Source organism: Puma concolor, chromosome D4 (genome assembly GCF_028749965.1).
Source record: "Puma concolor isolate L17-30 chromosome D4, mPumCon1.1.hap2, whole genome shotgun sequence".
Taxonomy (NCBI): Eukaryota; Metazoa; Chordata; class Mammalia; order Carnivora; family Felidae; genus Puma; species Puma concolor.
In genome coordinates, this window is record NC_141679.1 from 7,780,739 (window position 1) to 7,796,890 (window position 16,152).

The 16,152-nt window shown below is 46.4% G+C and overlaps 1 protein-coding gene across 5 annotated transcripts in view; it reads left to right on the forward strand.

Moving 5' to 3' along the window:
* Nucleotides 1-16,152, forward strand: part of GLIS3 (GLIS family zinc finger 3) — a 504,180-nt gene that overhangs the window by 467,717 nt on the left and 20,311 nt on the right. For all 5 annotated transcript variants that reach the window (XM_086684912.1, XM_086684913.1, XM_086684909.1 and 2 more), the window contains one exon: nt 6,861-7,036. In XM_086684912.1, the coding sequence (XP_086541038.1) occupies nt 6,861-7,036 (176 nt within the window). The remainder of the gene's footprint in view (nt 1-6,860; nt 7,037-16,152) is intronic.

Here is a 16,152-nt window from a genome sequence, read left to right on the forward strand (position 1 = left end):
TTTGAGTTCTGGTCTTGTCCACTGTGATAAATTATCTGCAGTTAATATTGACCCAGCCTCTCGTGAGGAGAATGAAACGCTAAGCCCTTCCAGGAGATGGATTCAGCTCTTTGACTGGTTTGGAACAGAATCCTCGGACGGACGTACAGCTCTTGGCCTGCTTTGGCCCTGCCCAGATGGACAGTGTTGCAATTACCCACACTTCCCAGCGGCTGTTTCTTCATTACTGAAAGCTGGTCTTGATTGTCTCAGAAGCAGAATTCAATTTGCAGTTCCCCCAGTAACGTGCTGTGATTCATTCGGGGACAAATCTGGATTGAACTGAGTCCAAGTGTCTCTTTTGTGAGACAGAAGGGAAGTATAAGTAGATACTATAGTCACCCAGATGAGTCAGCCAGGAATTCATGAAGTGATTCATAAATCGTTATAAAGACCACTAAAGTCTACTAAAATGGAGTGCTGTCTGGCTATACAAAGTGGGGTATTATCATTGGGGGGTTTTTTTTAGATGTTAAATCAGATGTGAAATCCTTAAAACTGTGCTTTTCTTTTTAGGTTTTGAAAAGGATTCCTTTTTTCCCCCCTCTGTAGTTGGCCAACTGCTAAAGCCATTTTTTATTGATCGGTTTTCACAGATGAATTTAAAAACCACCGCAGTTCTCTGGGGGATAACAAATACCTCCCCAAATCCACCATAGACCAGTTTGTATCCATTATTTCTACTCCCTAGCAGCAAATCAATAATATTTTCCGTGTGAATACAATGAAACAAGTTGTTCTGATGCATTCTTCCTTCTTTGGGAGGTCTGTTACCCCCCGGGGGAGGGGGGGGGAGAACTGTCCAAAGCACATATCAACCAACATTTAATCCATTTGATCATGGAAACCCCTCTTTTCAAAGTATTAACCCCCAACGCGGTGCTAAGACGCTCAGTCCTATATTGCTGGTTACAGCTGCTTGCATACACAGCACAAATGAAGAAAAGTAAGACGTACTTATGACATGTGCTTAACCTGCAACATGGTCTGTTAGTCAATTTTGTTTGAAGAAATACAGTATGTAGTTGACACAGAAATACCTTGGACTTAGAGACAGGAGAGAGAGAGCGTTATCTGAAAGCACTTATCCAGTTGGAAAAGACAAAAGGTGTAAGCCCAGCTTGGCCATATGAAGAGCATAGCGCCTAACAGAGTGAGTTCACCCAAGCAAACTGGGACACTCATTGCCAAGTTTCTTAAAGGCAGTGGGTTGCTGATCCACCCATCCCCATCAGCTGATGATAAGGTTCAGAATCTCAGACGCTCACAGGAGTCCCCTATCCCCCTCCCTCACCCCGCCCATTCACCTTGCCCTGCATCTCCACTAGAGGGCATCTTTCCTTATTAGGATAAAGCGAGGTCTGGAGAACTAGCTGTGTGACTGGGCAACCATTTTGTGTCTTTGGGCCTACTTTATGTCATCCAAATAAGGTGGTGCTCCAGTGCCCTTCAGCTAGAACATTATATGATTGTATGAATTTGTGAACTCAGGATACTCTGTTGGGAAACCCAGTACCGAGAAATGAGACTCTTACACAAGGCCACCATATCTGCCCTTAGAACTAGAAAATTAGCCAACTGACCAAATGCCTTGTTTTCTTTGAGCCACGGTATCCGTATCTGAGTAGTCAAGAGAGGAGAGAGTCCTCTAATATTTTTTCTTTCAAGAACTCAATAGAAATAGAATGCCGTGCTGGAACCACAGTCTTACACAGCTGTCAAGCACTGGGTATGGGTCAATGTCACAGTTACCTTAAGTGCACGTTCTGTTGAGAGCAGTCCTTCCATAAACACGTATTGATCAGCTGGAAAGTGTCAGACATTCATTCTAAAATACTCTGAGATCTCTGACCTCCCAATTTAAAATTGTTCATAATCTACCCCCAGCCTTCACCTTCCATTCTTGATTTTTCTCCCTGGTACTCGTGTCCCAAGTACAATGTATAGTTTGCTTATTTGACTTTGTTCATTGTCTGCCTCCCCTCACCAAAATATAGGCCCCACAAAGGCAGGGATACAGGTCATGTCTTTCGCTGTCCCTAGTGATCAGAATAGAGCCACACACTGGGTCAGTGCTCAGTAAATATCTCTTGGATGAAGAAAGGAATATGCTATCTCAGATTTTACGATCCCCAGTAGGGGCTAAGATTATCTTTACTTTGTACTTGAATTTGAGGCTGGGACAAGTCGGGGAATTTATTCAAGATTACCCAGCTAGTGAGGAACAGAGCCAGAATCCAACCCCAGTGGGTCTTCAGCAATATCTGTCCCCTTCTCCCGCCATCTGCAATTTTTCTGCACGTGAACCTCACTCGTTCTGTGTTTCTCCGTTGGGACCTACCGTTCTGTGAAACGATGTAAGATTGTTTCTGAGTACTGTATTTACAGGGAAGATGGCCTCTTTGCTTCTGGCCCACCTCACTGCAAGGTTGGGAGACCAGTATGAGCCGAGGGTGGGAGCAGACCACAGAATGGAAGGACTGTAACCGACTAGCTACCCCGAACAACCAGACGTTTCCTAAGATGTGTGTAGACACGTAGCTATAGAAGCCTTTTTAAGTCCTTTTTTCCCAGAAGCTTTTTGATGAACCCTTTAAAACCTGTTTCCTGCCTGGGTTTTGTTGTTGTTGTGTTGTTCTGTTTTGTTTTTTGGCAGGAGGTTGGGGGAAGGGTACAAACCATTGAACCATGGCTCCTGCTGAGGTTACATAAACGCCTCCACTGAATGAGTACAAACGGTTGACTCAGTTCTCTGGTTTGCTTTTGTGTGAAGTGTTTCTGGTAAGCAGTGATTTCTCAAAAAAAAAATTCTAGTCCGTTGTGTGCGTTCTGACATTAACAATCTTCTAATGTTTCAAAGAAGAGACTGGTGAGCTGTGTTAAATGAAATCTGTGAAATGTCAACTGTGGATCCACAGCAGGGGGGGACAGAGTTGGACCTAGAAAGATTTCAGACCTTCTCTCCTCTGGCTCTTGGACACTGCCGTAACTCAGAATGAATTAGAGTGACGTCGTCATCTTGTCCTGACGTGATGGGGGATGAGCTGTTCCATGGGAGGAAAATTGTAAATCACTGCAACTTAGACTCAGCATCAAACTTGTTTATTTTAGCATCAAAATATTTTAATTCCCTGGCTTTGGATTTAAAAAAAGATTGCCTGTTTTGGGCAGAATACTCAGATCATATCCATTGTGGTAGGTGTGTGAGCATGTGTTCAAAAACCAAGGTTGGAAAATCAGCGAGGACGCTAAGACAAAGAGATCGTGAGGCCCCACACCCGACCTCCAGTAACAGAACTTTCCACCTTTGGCGTAATGAGCTCCCGTTTAAGTGTGCGTGTTCTTGGTTCTTCACTCGTTTCTGGAGTGAATGGCCTCAAACCACTCAAGTTTCTTGAGTCCTTTTGGCTTTAAGAAAAAAACGTTTCCTGGGGCGCCTGGGTGGCTCAGTCAGTTAAGCGTCTGACTTAGGCTCAGGTCACGATCTTGTGGTTCATGAATTTGAGCACTGCGTCAGGCTCTGTGCTAACAGCTCAGAACCTGGACCCTGCGTCGGATCCTGTGTCTTCCTTTTTCTTTGCCCCTCCCCCGCTCACAGTCTGTCTCCCTCTCTCAGAAATAAATAAACATTTAAAAATTTTAAAAAAATAAATAAAACATTTCTGACATCTGTCTTGTTACAAGTTGTCAGTGATTGTTCCAGAAGCTCCCAGGACCTTCCCTCTAACAGAGGGACTTCCCCACTTTTGCCCTCCTCCCCTGCCCCCTCACCCCTCTGATTTTGATGTGCTTAATTCTAGCCTACCTTGGGCTGGTTAACTAGTAAGCAGGTCTATAAAAATTGAATTTAAATTAGCGAGATTGGGAGAGATTTTTCAATAACATCCCATGTACCATTTTTCAGCAGTGACAAAATTAAATCTACGTGCTGTACTTGAAAATCAACCACATTTACACACTCGTTTCTTACACTGGGCTTTTCCGTGCTGAATTCTTATTCCCTGGTTCCTAGCAATTGTTGGATAATCATAATCACATCTTGTCACTTTTCACCTTTTCTATGTATGCGTAAAAGTTAAGATTTCTGTTGGAGTCCCTTCCCTTTCCAAATCAAGGACTTCTCAAGGTGTTCATTTATCTCAGCCAGAATAGTTTACATTTAAATTTTTATTAGGACTTTATATGAAGGGACATAGTATATTTTAAAATTATGTTAATTTAATGCCATGTAATCTTACTTGTTTGAACATGGAGAAAACTTTAGTCAGAATTAGCAAACAGCCAAATGTGGAGTGAGTTGAAGGCTCAGTAGGTATATTTTACTCCCTCCGAACGTCTCTGCGATCAGCATTGCTAACACCTTGATGTAATAGCCCCCACATCTGTCTTCCTTTGCTCACCATCAGTACTTTATGTAATATGTGGTAGCCAAGAGGGCATGGCCAAAGTTTGGAACTTGTGTGAATGAATAGGTAAGAATGATGTATAATTACCGTATAATTATATATTCCCTAGATAGATACATGGATGTATCATTTGTAGGTAGATATATAATCTATGTATAGCTATAGAGTTGGTTTGTAGGAATGTAAATTCTGGATGACTCCTTAATGGATTCTGTCCTTTTAGTTGGTTGAATTCTCCCCTCTTTATAGCAAGTAATCACAGTTCACCCTATAGCCACATCATCCCTAATTACAGAAAGATGAGATTTTATATTGCTGACAATCTTTGCCTCCTTCCCCCTCCCCCTCTGCCTTTTCTCTCTTTGTTAATCAAACCCTTGTGTATGAGCCTGACTCACTTGCTGGGGGACAGGGGAAACGGAATCCCTTTCTTCCATCAAGCCGCCAATATCAGGCTCAGACTTCTCCGTACTGTGACTTGTGCCATCCACACATCTCTGCCCCATTGGACCTCGACAGAAAGGAAAAGCGGCTGAAGCACCAGAGAAAAGACCAGAAAACCATCAAGAGTGTGCCGCGTCTTTTATTCCCAGATGAAGAAATAGAATTAGGAAGCAAGGCAGAGGAGCTCGCTGCCTTGCTCAGAACTGGAACTGAGATGCCCGTGACACAGGTTGTCTTGCAATCCAAATCCTCCCCCCTCTCCCTGAGGGCCTCCTGCCCACGGGGCTCAGGGGGTTGGGTGGTGGTGTGGACTCCGTTTAGCCCTGAAGCCTGCGATCCCACAATTCCTCAGCCCCCTCCCACGACCTCAGACAGCCTTGCCAGACACATTAGAGACATACTCCCCAGGAAAATCGCCTCCATATGAGGAATCCCGGCCTGCGAGTTCTCACTAGATGTTCTCAGGGCAATGCCAGGGCTCATTTGCTGGCCAGGGCTCAATGGCTTTCAGAGCCATTCAGTTCAGCACGTCTTTTCAGGCTAATTCCAATTAGGATGAGACACTTCGAAGATACGTATTTCCCCGACCCCAGGGCGCTCGGTTACCGGTCTCCTTCAGCAAAGTGAAAATAAGCATCTGACCCAGCCAGCGTGTTTTGGCCTCGTCCAGAGACTTCTCTTCTCCAGAGGTTGGCGAGTGCCAACCCCCCTCCCTGGTTCCCGCACCCCCTTCCCTCACAGCCTCCTCAGGGGAATTTTGGCCCACGCTTTATTACTGCCGCAGCACGAACGCCCAGGCTGAGCCCTGTTAACTGCCCCGATTCACAGCATTGCAGGTCACTTTATAAATCTGACCGGTTCCGTGTCCCTTTCTACCATCCATGGCCCTACACAAGAGCCCAGCAAAGTGAAGGGATTCATCCTTGGGCGGGCAACCTCTACAGGTTGGCGTAAAACAAAGCCTGTCTTTTCACCCGGTGTCAGAAACAACCCACTGGAAGTTTTCAGCTTACTGGACCTTTTGGGGGGGACTGACCAATCCACTGCTGACACAGTTTGCTCCCCGGTTACTTTGCGGCTTCATTTCACCACACCGACGGGTTCCCCGGGCCGCCCCACTCGTGACGGCAGTCCATGGACACCGGTAAACCTTAACCCTGCACTCTCGGGCACACCTTCCCTTTAGCGCTGGCAGGTCCGAACTGTCATTTGGAACCCAGGGAGTGAGACCCTGCCACTTGCCCCCTTACACTTAGAAGACTGGCAGAAAGCTGTCAGGCTTGGATCTCAGGTTAGTTGACCGTGTCCCCTTGTTTGAACATCTGCATGTCCCTGCTCAGAAAGCTGCCGACAGTTCTATTACGATTAGCACGCGTGACTGTGAAAGATGTCCCACATCGTGTTCCCGTTGTGCCCTGGGCAGTGTTCTCTACCACGCGCGGAACCCACGCAGGTAGCCTGGGTTCTGGGTCCCCCACTCGACCTTTGAGGCTCAAATCCACGCATTCTTGGCAGAAGAAAATGTATTGTTGAAAGAGAACAGGGTTAGAGAGGCTTACCTCTCGCGACAAAATGTTTATGAGCTAAGTGTAAATGAATCAGAAACATAAGGATCAAATTTCCCCTGAAATGCAAACGAATTTAAAAATTAGCAGGAAAAAAGGGGGCCTGGCAAAAGACGTGCTTTGCATTTCACCAAAGCCAGAGTATTTGAAATGCCTTTGGAGAGGCTTCACAGACCCAAACTGTGACTGCATTTTCCCTTTGTTGATCTCTTTCATCCCCTCAGTATCTCCATTGAGAAGTCAGTGGTTGAAAAGGGGAGAGGAAAGTCTTCACCAATTTCTTTTGAGGGCTTTTTGTCACGCTCTCATCCAGCCACTGTGGACATTAGAATTCAGCTTTGAAGAGTTTGCCTCTGCTCCTGCTTTTTAATGTCCCTCACGCTTCCTCTTACGATCCTTTTCCCAGGTTTGTACCTTCTGCCCCGTCCCCTCACATCAGCCCCCGGAGGGTTCCAGCTGCTTCTTCGGTCATGCAGAGGACGCAGCCCCCCCACCCCCAGCAGCCAGCGGGCGCGTCGCACCTGAAGTCTTACCAGCCAGAAACAAATGCTTCCTTTCAACCAAATGGGATCCATGTTCATGGTAAGTGGGGAGCCAGCCACCGCCTTGAGTCTTGAATGGCGATGTTGTGCTGTCGCTTTTAGACAGATGTCTTAGTTACCAGGGGTGAGTTTCTGTGGTTCTGTCACACACCAGGCTTTGGCTTTAACGGCTTTCCTCTCAGATGTCACCCTTTGGGGCACCTGAGCGGCTCAGTCAGTTGAGCGTCCAACTCTTGATTTTGGCTCAGGTCACGATCTCCTGGTTTGTGGGATCAAGCCCTGTGTCAGGCTCTGTGCTGACATGGTGGAGCCTGCTTGGGATTCTCTCTCCCTCCCTCTCGCTCTCTGCCCCTCCCCCACTCAAAATAAATGCATAAAAACTTCAAAAACTTTTTGTAAAATAAAATAGAATGTCACCCTTCATCATCCTGAACTCTCATAGTATTTTCCTGGTGTTGGCGCTAAGCTGATATAACTTATGACACCCCAAAGTGGTCAGCCCAAGATGGTGATCTGTTCATTGGCCGGGAATTCAACACCTCACAGATAGGCCCTAACGACAGCATCTCGCTTCCTAAACAAAAAACAGTCACATAAAAGGGAACAGGAATGCTTTTGCCCAGGCGTGCCCCTCCTCCCACAGGCCCCATATCCCCAGAGCCTCTCCATCCTTCAAGGCCCAGGTGAAATGACACTTCCTCTCAGCAGCCCTCCCTGGTTTCCTAGCTGGATTTCATCTCTCCTGACTCTGGACTCTGATTGCACGTCACCTGCATCTCTCTGATGGCACTCTGGCTCTCTCTCTCTACCTCGTGCATTACTACTTTGTGAGGAAAACCTGCCTTTACTTCCTCCCGAGGTCAGAATTTTCTGACTCATTCTTTCTCGGAAAGAACTTCGCACAGTACTCTGCACGTTGTGAAGATGCGTAGATACTTGAGAAGTGCAGAGAGAAAGAAGAGGAGAGAAGGAAAGCAAGAAAAATCATGATGGTGTTCACAAAATGTACAGATCTGCTGTGTAACTTGGAACATACGTGGAGAACTAAGTTTGGCTTAATTTCTTTCTTTACACCAGTTTTGCTGACTCAGGCACCTGTTTCTGTGAACATCCCTAGAGTTCAGATGCCAAGTCATGTAGAGTCAGACCATGCACAACCTTTTGCTTCCTGGGGGCAAAGGGGATACTATTCATTTAAATAAGAGTTTCAACTCCTTCTGAAAACTAAGATTCTCCTCCATCTGTCTCTAGCTGATTCCTCAATTTGTTCACACAAGTTCATGACCTGAGCTGAAGTCGGACGCTTAACCGACTGAGCCACCCAGGTGCCCCTCCCTCCCTTGCCTTTATGGGACTCGTTGAGAAGAGGGATAATGTTTCTAGTCTTAGAGCAAGCATAACTCTTGGTGCAAAGTAGGCATTTAGTAAATATTTACTGAATAGATGATTGACACTCTCGCATTCAACAAATGCAAAATGAAACAAGACCCAGAAAATGAGATCTACCTTGTGATTTTGCCCTACCTCTTGGCCAAAGGCTCTTTTTCCATATTCCTCTTCTTTAGTGGAATCATGAATACATCATCAACTTGAAATTGTTGAGTTGTTTTGTTTTTTTAACTTTGACTTTAATTGTTAAAAATTCCCATGGCCAATCAGAAACTGCTAACAGAAGCCTAAAAATAAATACATATGGTGAGTCTTTCTGGAATAGATCAGGCTACGGTTGTGCAAACTGGGAAATCATAACTCTCTCGTAGAAGATGGGCAAGTGGCCCGCTGTGATGGGCTTGCAAAGGGAGTGTCCATGCTTTAGCCACTGGGCCACTGCTGGGAATGACGGAGTAGGCATCCAGACACAGCCTTACTTCATCCTCCAAGCATTTTGTCTGAAAATGTTTTTCTGGAACTTGCTAGGCACGAGCATTGCTCGTCAACTGCTCCTTAGGATGAGGAGAAAATTGATCTAATATTTTTCAAGTGGGTGATACAGTGCTGGGGGCAAGAGGAGGTGCAGAGACCTTCTAAATGAGTTGTAATTATTGGCCGTGCCTTTCAGCTTCGGTTGGATTAGTCTGCTGGGTGACGTCATACAGCATCTTGGTCACGGGGAACTTCATCCCCTAATAAAACTAGGTCTTTAAAAGCCCAAGCACTGTGTCACAGTTGCTAACACAACAGCCACAATGAGTGAGTGTCCTGTCTTTCAAGAAGGTCATGGCTTTATTGAGTGCCGTCCCCCCCATCCTTTCCGTACTCCCTGCGGTAGGTAGAGGTCAGAGAAAATGTCGTCAGTATATTTTTAGAGATGGGAACTGAGACCTAGAAGAATATCAAATGTCTAGGCATTGCTGCCTTCTTGGCAAAGCCCTTGGATGTCTTTTACAAGAGGTGTACATTTCCAAGCCACGTTCTTCATCTACGTGTTTCTAAATCAAAGGCACACCAAAATATGTGTCTGCATCTTTCCATGAGGAAATATATTTGTATGTAGATGCTATTGCCTTACAGAGAGCCTTAGAATTCAAAGGCCTTTGGTCCTACAGATGTGGATGAAAATGAGGTCCCACTGAGTTTCACTCCCGCCATATTAATTGATATAGCGCTTCGGCCTTGTGGTGTGTGTGTGTGTGTGTGTGTGTGTGTGTGTGTGTCTTTGTTTACTTACTATCAAAGTATGCTTGACATACAATGTTATATTAGTTTCAGGTGTACAATGTAGTGATTGGACAATTCTGTATGTTACACTGCACTCACCGTGATAAGTGTACTTACCATCTGTCACCATACAACATTATTACGACATTAATGAGTGTTTTGTAAAAGGCGTACTTTGAAAAGATGAATAGTATTGCTTTTTCGAGTTCCCTCGCCTGGTGAATGACCTAGGACTAGAGCTCAGTTTTGTCAATTCTTCATCTATTCTGTCCATTGATAATGCCTTCATGAGGAAGGTGGATAAGGTGTCATTTCTTTTCATGTTTGAGTGTTGATAGCATTTACGGGCGTCTGTTTGGGTGGTATCTCCAAGGCAACTTGTAAGTACATTTTAGTCTTTATTTTAGATGTAAACAGAGGAACAACCCTTTCCAATCATGTAAGCTTGTTCCTCAGTCTTTTCTTTCTCTTTGGGACCATTCTCTTGCCCGGGCAAGCTTCAGAATTTTGCCTGGATTAGTTGCCTGAGAGTTGATATTTGTACGTTTTGTTATGGTGCTAATGGATAATTTATTTTTAAATGCCCTATTCATTCCGGGCTGTTAGAATGCCATGGGAATTCCTAGAACAGGGTTTTCACAACCCTCCTGCTTCTGGACCCATCAAGGAGAGGCCACATTCAATTCCGCAAATGACATGAATGTCATTTAATCGATGCAGTGATACAGGCAATACCACCACTACTAATATCAAGAAGTACCCAGTTAACTCAGAGGAGGGTGTCAGAGAAGCGTTCCTAGAGGGGACTCCAGAGTAGGCTTTTGAAGATGAGTAGCTCATTGGGTAGGCTGTGTGGGCAGAGGCCTTCCGGGCAGGGGAAAGTGAAGTGCACAGGCAGGAACGCAGACCACAGCATGGCATGTCAGAGAGTAGAGCCAAAGGCAGTTTGTCTGCGGCTGGGAGGCACAGGTTAAGCCTTGGAGTCGAGAGAGGGAGAGGAGGCTGGCAACCAGCAAGAGGAGCTCAGGGAGGGATTGGGGCCGTGCTAAGTGTAATACCACTGAGTGGAGAAGCCATCCCGCCATTTTAGGAAAGTAAGCCAGGGCATTGTGTGGGGACCGGAACTGGAGAGGTAGAAATGTTACATGCGAACTGCTGGGATTATATCAGACCATCCCCATAGAGCAGCCAAATAACAGTGACCTGAATAAACAGTCTGGTTCACTCAGGTGCAGCTGGTAAAGTAGAGGAATGATGTCAGAATAGCGCGGAATTTTGTCTGTCCGCCCGCAGTCTTTTCTAGGCAAGACGAGCTGGAGTGGCAAAAGAAGAGGATGAAAAAGCCTTCAGCCCAGCTGCCGCAGAGGCGGGAGCCCCTTTAGCCCAATCTTAATACAACTGGAAATGAGCACGACCTTAAGGGCTCCTTCCCCAGGGAGGAGCGCACCTGGCCTCACGCGGCCCCTGGCTACTGGCCCAGCCGGTTCTAGCACCTGTCGTCTCAGTTCCTGCCAGCCCACGTTTCCAGTTGCCACTGTTGTGCATTTTGGAACCACCAAGAAGCCTCCTGCCACCCGGAACTGGCTGCTCCAGTTCCCTCTTGATTATGTTGTTAGTGCTGTAGTTGGAAGCTTTTGTCGAGTTTGAGTGGCCTGTCCCAATCCCAAGTTTTCCCAGAGAGCCTGTTCTTTGTAACCCACGGGGCACAGAGCACGAGACTTTTCTGAGTTTGCTTCTTGTGTTAGAGCAGCACCCCCAGTGTATGGGTTTGCATGATGCCCGGTTGTAGACACTGCTTGGTGCGGGGGTGGCCCACGGAGCCCACGATGTGCCCGCCCCTGCCAGCTTCTGGCTTTGGCATCTGTGGCTTCCATCCGCCTGGTGACAGCATCGGTGTGACGTTCTCTGTGTCTTGTCCCAGTGTCAGGCAGAGGGCAAGAGAGCAGTGAAGGACAAGCACCCCCCCCCGCCCCCGCACTTTGTCACGTGGCTACCCTCACATGCAAGGATCTCTGGGAGGAAGGCTATTTCGGTGCATTGCCAGGCTTAACAAAATTGCGGTTCTGTTAATGATCTTTATCAGGTAGCCACGCTGCAGGGCCTGCCAAACATTCCCTGGGCCGGTTTTCCGATCTGTGAAATGGAACTGTCTCACAGATTCCTTCACACAGATCGCCTCTGAGAAATCCAGAGTAGAGGCTTTCTGGGGATTCTGCCTCCCAGTCGCTTCGGTCTCTGTGTTTTCCACGGCTTGCTCTTGTTGTCACCTCTGGAATTGCCAGTTGCCAACGCACAGATTTCCATCACACATGACCCAGTCATTAGATTTCATTGGGAAAACAACACAGAGCTGCCTCCCAGCCCTAGCAGGCTGATAGCAGGGCACTGGTGGGGAGCGGGAGCCTTCTCTGTCCGTCCTGGCTCCTGTGGTTCTCTCTCGTGATTGAGTACTGCCCTGCCTGCTGGCCCTGTAGGAGCTGGCCGGTCAGCTCCCAGACGCTGGTGGCATTCTCCCTCCCCAGTGTGGCGTGGTAAGGCTGACAGCCCCATTGAAATTGACTACACCAGGAAACAAAAGGTTTCCAGCCACCAACAGGCCTCCCGGAACAAAACACGTTTGTAAATGGCTTGTCCTACCAAATGGCCCAACCATCTTCCAAGCTGAAGAACCCTCAGAGCATTGATATTTAAATGGAATGAGGACGTTTACCTTCTTCCTCTACACTCCCCTGTTTACTTACAGCGATTATGCAATGGCACTTTCCAGAAGAGTCCTATGGGTTACCACCGTGGCTGATCTCATTGCCGGGGGTTAATGTGAACTGTTTAAAGGTTAGTGTTTTTGAAGGCAGATGGTAGAGACAATAAACATACCCCATCCCACAGGAAATTTAGTCACATCTGCGTTCGTGCAGTTGTGAAATAATACATCGCAAGCCTAGAAATCGTATTGCTTAGAATTTAAGCGTGTGTCACCGCTTCCCCTTGAAATCTCTGGAAAACCGATAAGATTGATTGTAAATCAGATCTTCACCGAGGAAGCTGAAGGAGCGTGAGCCGGTGATGTCTTTCCGATGGTACCATCAGCAGCCCCAATCAGGACTCATTTTTGGTATCAGCCATGAGGTTATTAATGTTCATATAGTCCTAGCGATGGAGTATTAGATCCGGAGAAATTCTTAATTACTCTTATACACTTAATTACTACAGAATTGCCCCAAGAGCAGTTTTCCATAACTAGTACTTGATGAATTCTGACAGTTGTGCTAATTCTATGAAACAAAAGTTAAATTTAGGTGCGTGTATGGGATGTAGTTGGCACAAAGCATGTTGGGCTTTGTGGGAGGGGCTCTTCATCAGAAGAGCTGTTTGAATGGTTGGTTATGGAAATGAACTGTGAGTAGTCTGTATTCGTAGCTAAGTATCTACACACACACACACACACACACAGATTAAATCCACATACCCATAAGAATAGTTAAGATGACTGAGTCAACAGGGGTACCCGGGTGGCTCAGTCGGTTAAGAGTCCGACTTCGACTCAGGTCATGATCTTGAGGTTCATGGGCTCGATCCCTGTGTGGGGCTCTGTGCTAACAGCTCAGAGCCTGGAGCCTGCTTCGAATTCTGTGCCTTCTTCTCTCTCTGCCCCTCCCCTGCTCATGCTCTGTCTCTCTCTCTCTCTCTCTCTCTCTCTCAAAAATAAACATTAAAAGAAAAATGACTGAGTCAACTAGCCATCACTAAACTAAGTGTGCTTGGGACAGGAACTGTATTCTCATGCAATGTTTTGCCCACAGTAAATGCTTAATAAAAGCCCATGGAATAAATAAGAATGAGCAAAAGGATGGAGGGGGAGGAGAAGGAAAGGGACTTTTGCCTATGACTCCTTCAACCTTTTGGTAGAGCCAGCCCTTGGCAAAACCGTGATTAGGAGTCAAGTTTTCGGGGCCCTTCTTTGAGCACTTGCTCCTGTTTTCTGCCCCTCTCGTTACATATCCGGGCTCACCCAACTTCCTGGGACCTCTCCCTGGAGGAAAGGGGACGGTCCAGTGATTCCCTGACACATTAAGGTTAGCTTAGTATAGGAAGTGTTCCTTCCCATGAGTCTTTGTGCAGCTGGGATTGAGTGTCCGGCAGTGAAGAGGGAGGCAGGGGCCGCCCTGTGAGCAGGGGAAGCTGGGGCAGCCGGTGGAAGAGGTGTTTGGAGGCTTTCCCATAGGTAAAAGTCCCTTGTTTCCCCAGGCTGCCAAAGCGTTGTTTTCAGTTCTCAAAAGTATTCATAGCCACTAGCTTACATACCCTGAAATCGGTCATATTATCTCAGAAGGGATCACCAGAAGAGGACATTGTGACTTGCCCAAATGATACAGGGAGACAAATAATGAACTGTAGGGGGGTAAAAAAAAAAAAAAAAAAGGAGATGAAAAGAACTTCAGAGTCAGGCGGATCTGCAGGGGAACCCTAAGGACAAGTCATGTGATGCCCCGAATCTCCGTTTCCTGGCTCTTAATAGGGAGGTAGCGATACCTCTCTTTCAGAGTTGGTGTAAGAATGAGAGACAAATGCCTCACCCACAGTAGATGCCCAGTTGATTGGAACTGTTGTTGGTTGTTGTGCTTTTTCTGCTGTGTTCCAGATGCTGGGCGCTCCGGATACCTCCACTTGTGTTGTTTAACCCTCAGAATAACATTAGTAAAAACGCCAACACACCCTCCCCTCCCACGCGAGGCTGCGAGATAAAGCACCTTGCTCCGGGTCACATACCTAGGGAATATCAGAGCCGGTTTGAGGAACAGTCTCACCCCAGTCCCACACTCACTCTCCTTCGGGATGGTGCCCGTGCATACAGTGCTATGGAAGTTTTTAGTGGCTTGGGAATTCTGTCTGTGTAAAGTTTTAAGTGTGGAAGGGTTAATGACGGTTCTCCCAGGGCTCAGCTTCTGCTGGCAGTTCAGGGACGATGGTTCGTGAGGGTGGGTGTACGTTGGGGCCCTGGGTGGCTCAGTCGGTTGAGCAACTGACTCTTGATTTTGGCTCTGGTCATAAACTTGTAGTCGTGAGATCAAGCCCCGTGTCGGGCTCTGTGCTGACTGTAGAGCCTGCTTAAGATTCTCTCTCTCTCTCTCTCTCTCTCTCATAAAGAAAAGAGGAAGGAAGGAAGAAAGGGATTGTTTAATCCCATTTTATAGTTGAGGGATCTGAATCACTGAAACATTATGTAACTTGCCCTCGATTTCTTACTGTCGAAATGGTGGAGCTGGAAACTACACCCAGGACCGTCTGATGACAGTCTGTGCTCTGGGTCAGTGGATATGCGTCTACTGTGGGTGTAGGGAAGGGAGCGCTCGCTCTCTGTCCTCACGGGGGCAGGGGTGGTGGGGGGAGCGTTTGCCTCTCCAGCACCTGCACCCCAGGTCACTTGGAAGACTGATTACTAACTCAACAAACCAGGGTTATTGGTCTCTTACCACAGTCCTTAAAATACACTTTAAGAATTCTCACCGACTATTTTAAATTAGAAAAGAAAAAATTTACCTGTTCCTTTTTTTTTTTTTTAATGTGCTTAGGGTACTTAAGCTTATAAAGAGTTTAAGTTGCCTCCAGCACTGATGAGAGATAATGACTATGAAGACAATGACTTTTTAAATGTTTACAGAAATGAAATGTGTGTGTGTATGTGTATTTAAATATACTTACACGTATCCATGTGAATACACACATGCCCTGTTAGAAAAATGGGCTCACATTCTGCATTTTATTTTATGACTTACTTTTTTTTTTTTAATTTAAAAATATAGGGGCGCCTGGGTGGCGCAGTCGGTTAAGCGTCCGACTTCAGCCAGGTCACGATCTCACGGTCCGTGAGTTCGAGCCCCGCGTCAGGCTCTGGGCTGATGGCTCGGAGCCTGGAGCCTGTTTCCGATTCTGTGTCTCCCTCTCTCTCTGCCCCTCCCCCATTCATGCTCTGTCTCTGTCTGTCCCATAAATAAATAAAAACGTTGAAAAAAAAATTTAAAAAAAAAAATATATACATGCTTCTGCTTTCTAGGTATATGTATGTAGAGCAACTCCTTTTTAAAAATTTTTTTTAACATTTATTTATTTTTGAGAGACAGAGCGTGAATGTGGGGGGGGGGGGTGCAGAGAGAGGGAGACACAGAATCCGAAGCAGGCTCCAGGCTCCGAGCTGTCAACACAGAGCCTGACTCTGGGCTCGAACCCACGAACCATGAGATCATGACCTGACCCGAAGTCGGACGCTTCACCGACTGAGCCACCCAGGCGCCCCAGAGCAACTCCTTTTTAAAAAAACTATACAGTACCTATAGGAACGTGTCATTTTTTTAATCATTCCCCTACTGACGGCCTTTTTTTTTTTTTTTTTTTTTGCTTTCATTAACAATGCTGTATTAAATCTCTTCGTGCACATAAGAATGTTTACACGAACACTCTCACACACACATGTATCTCTTTGCACGCTTCCTCCAGGAATTA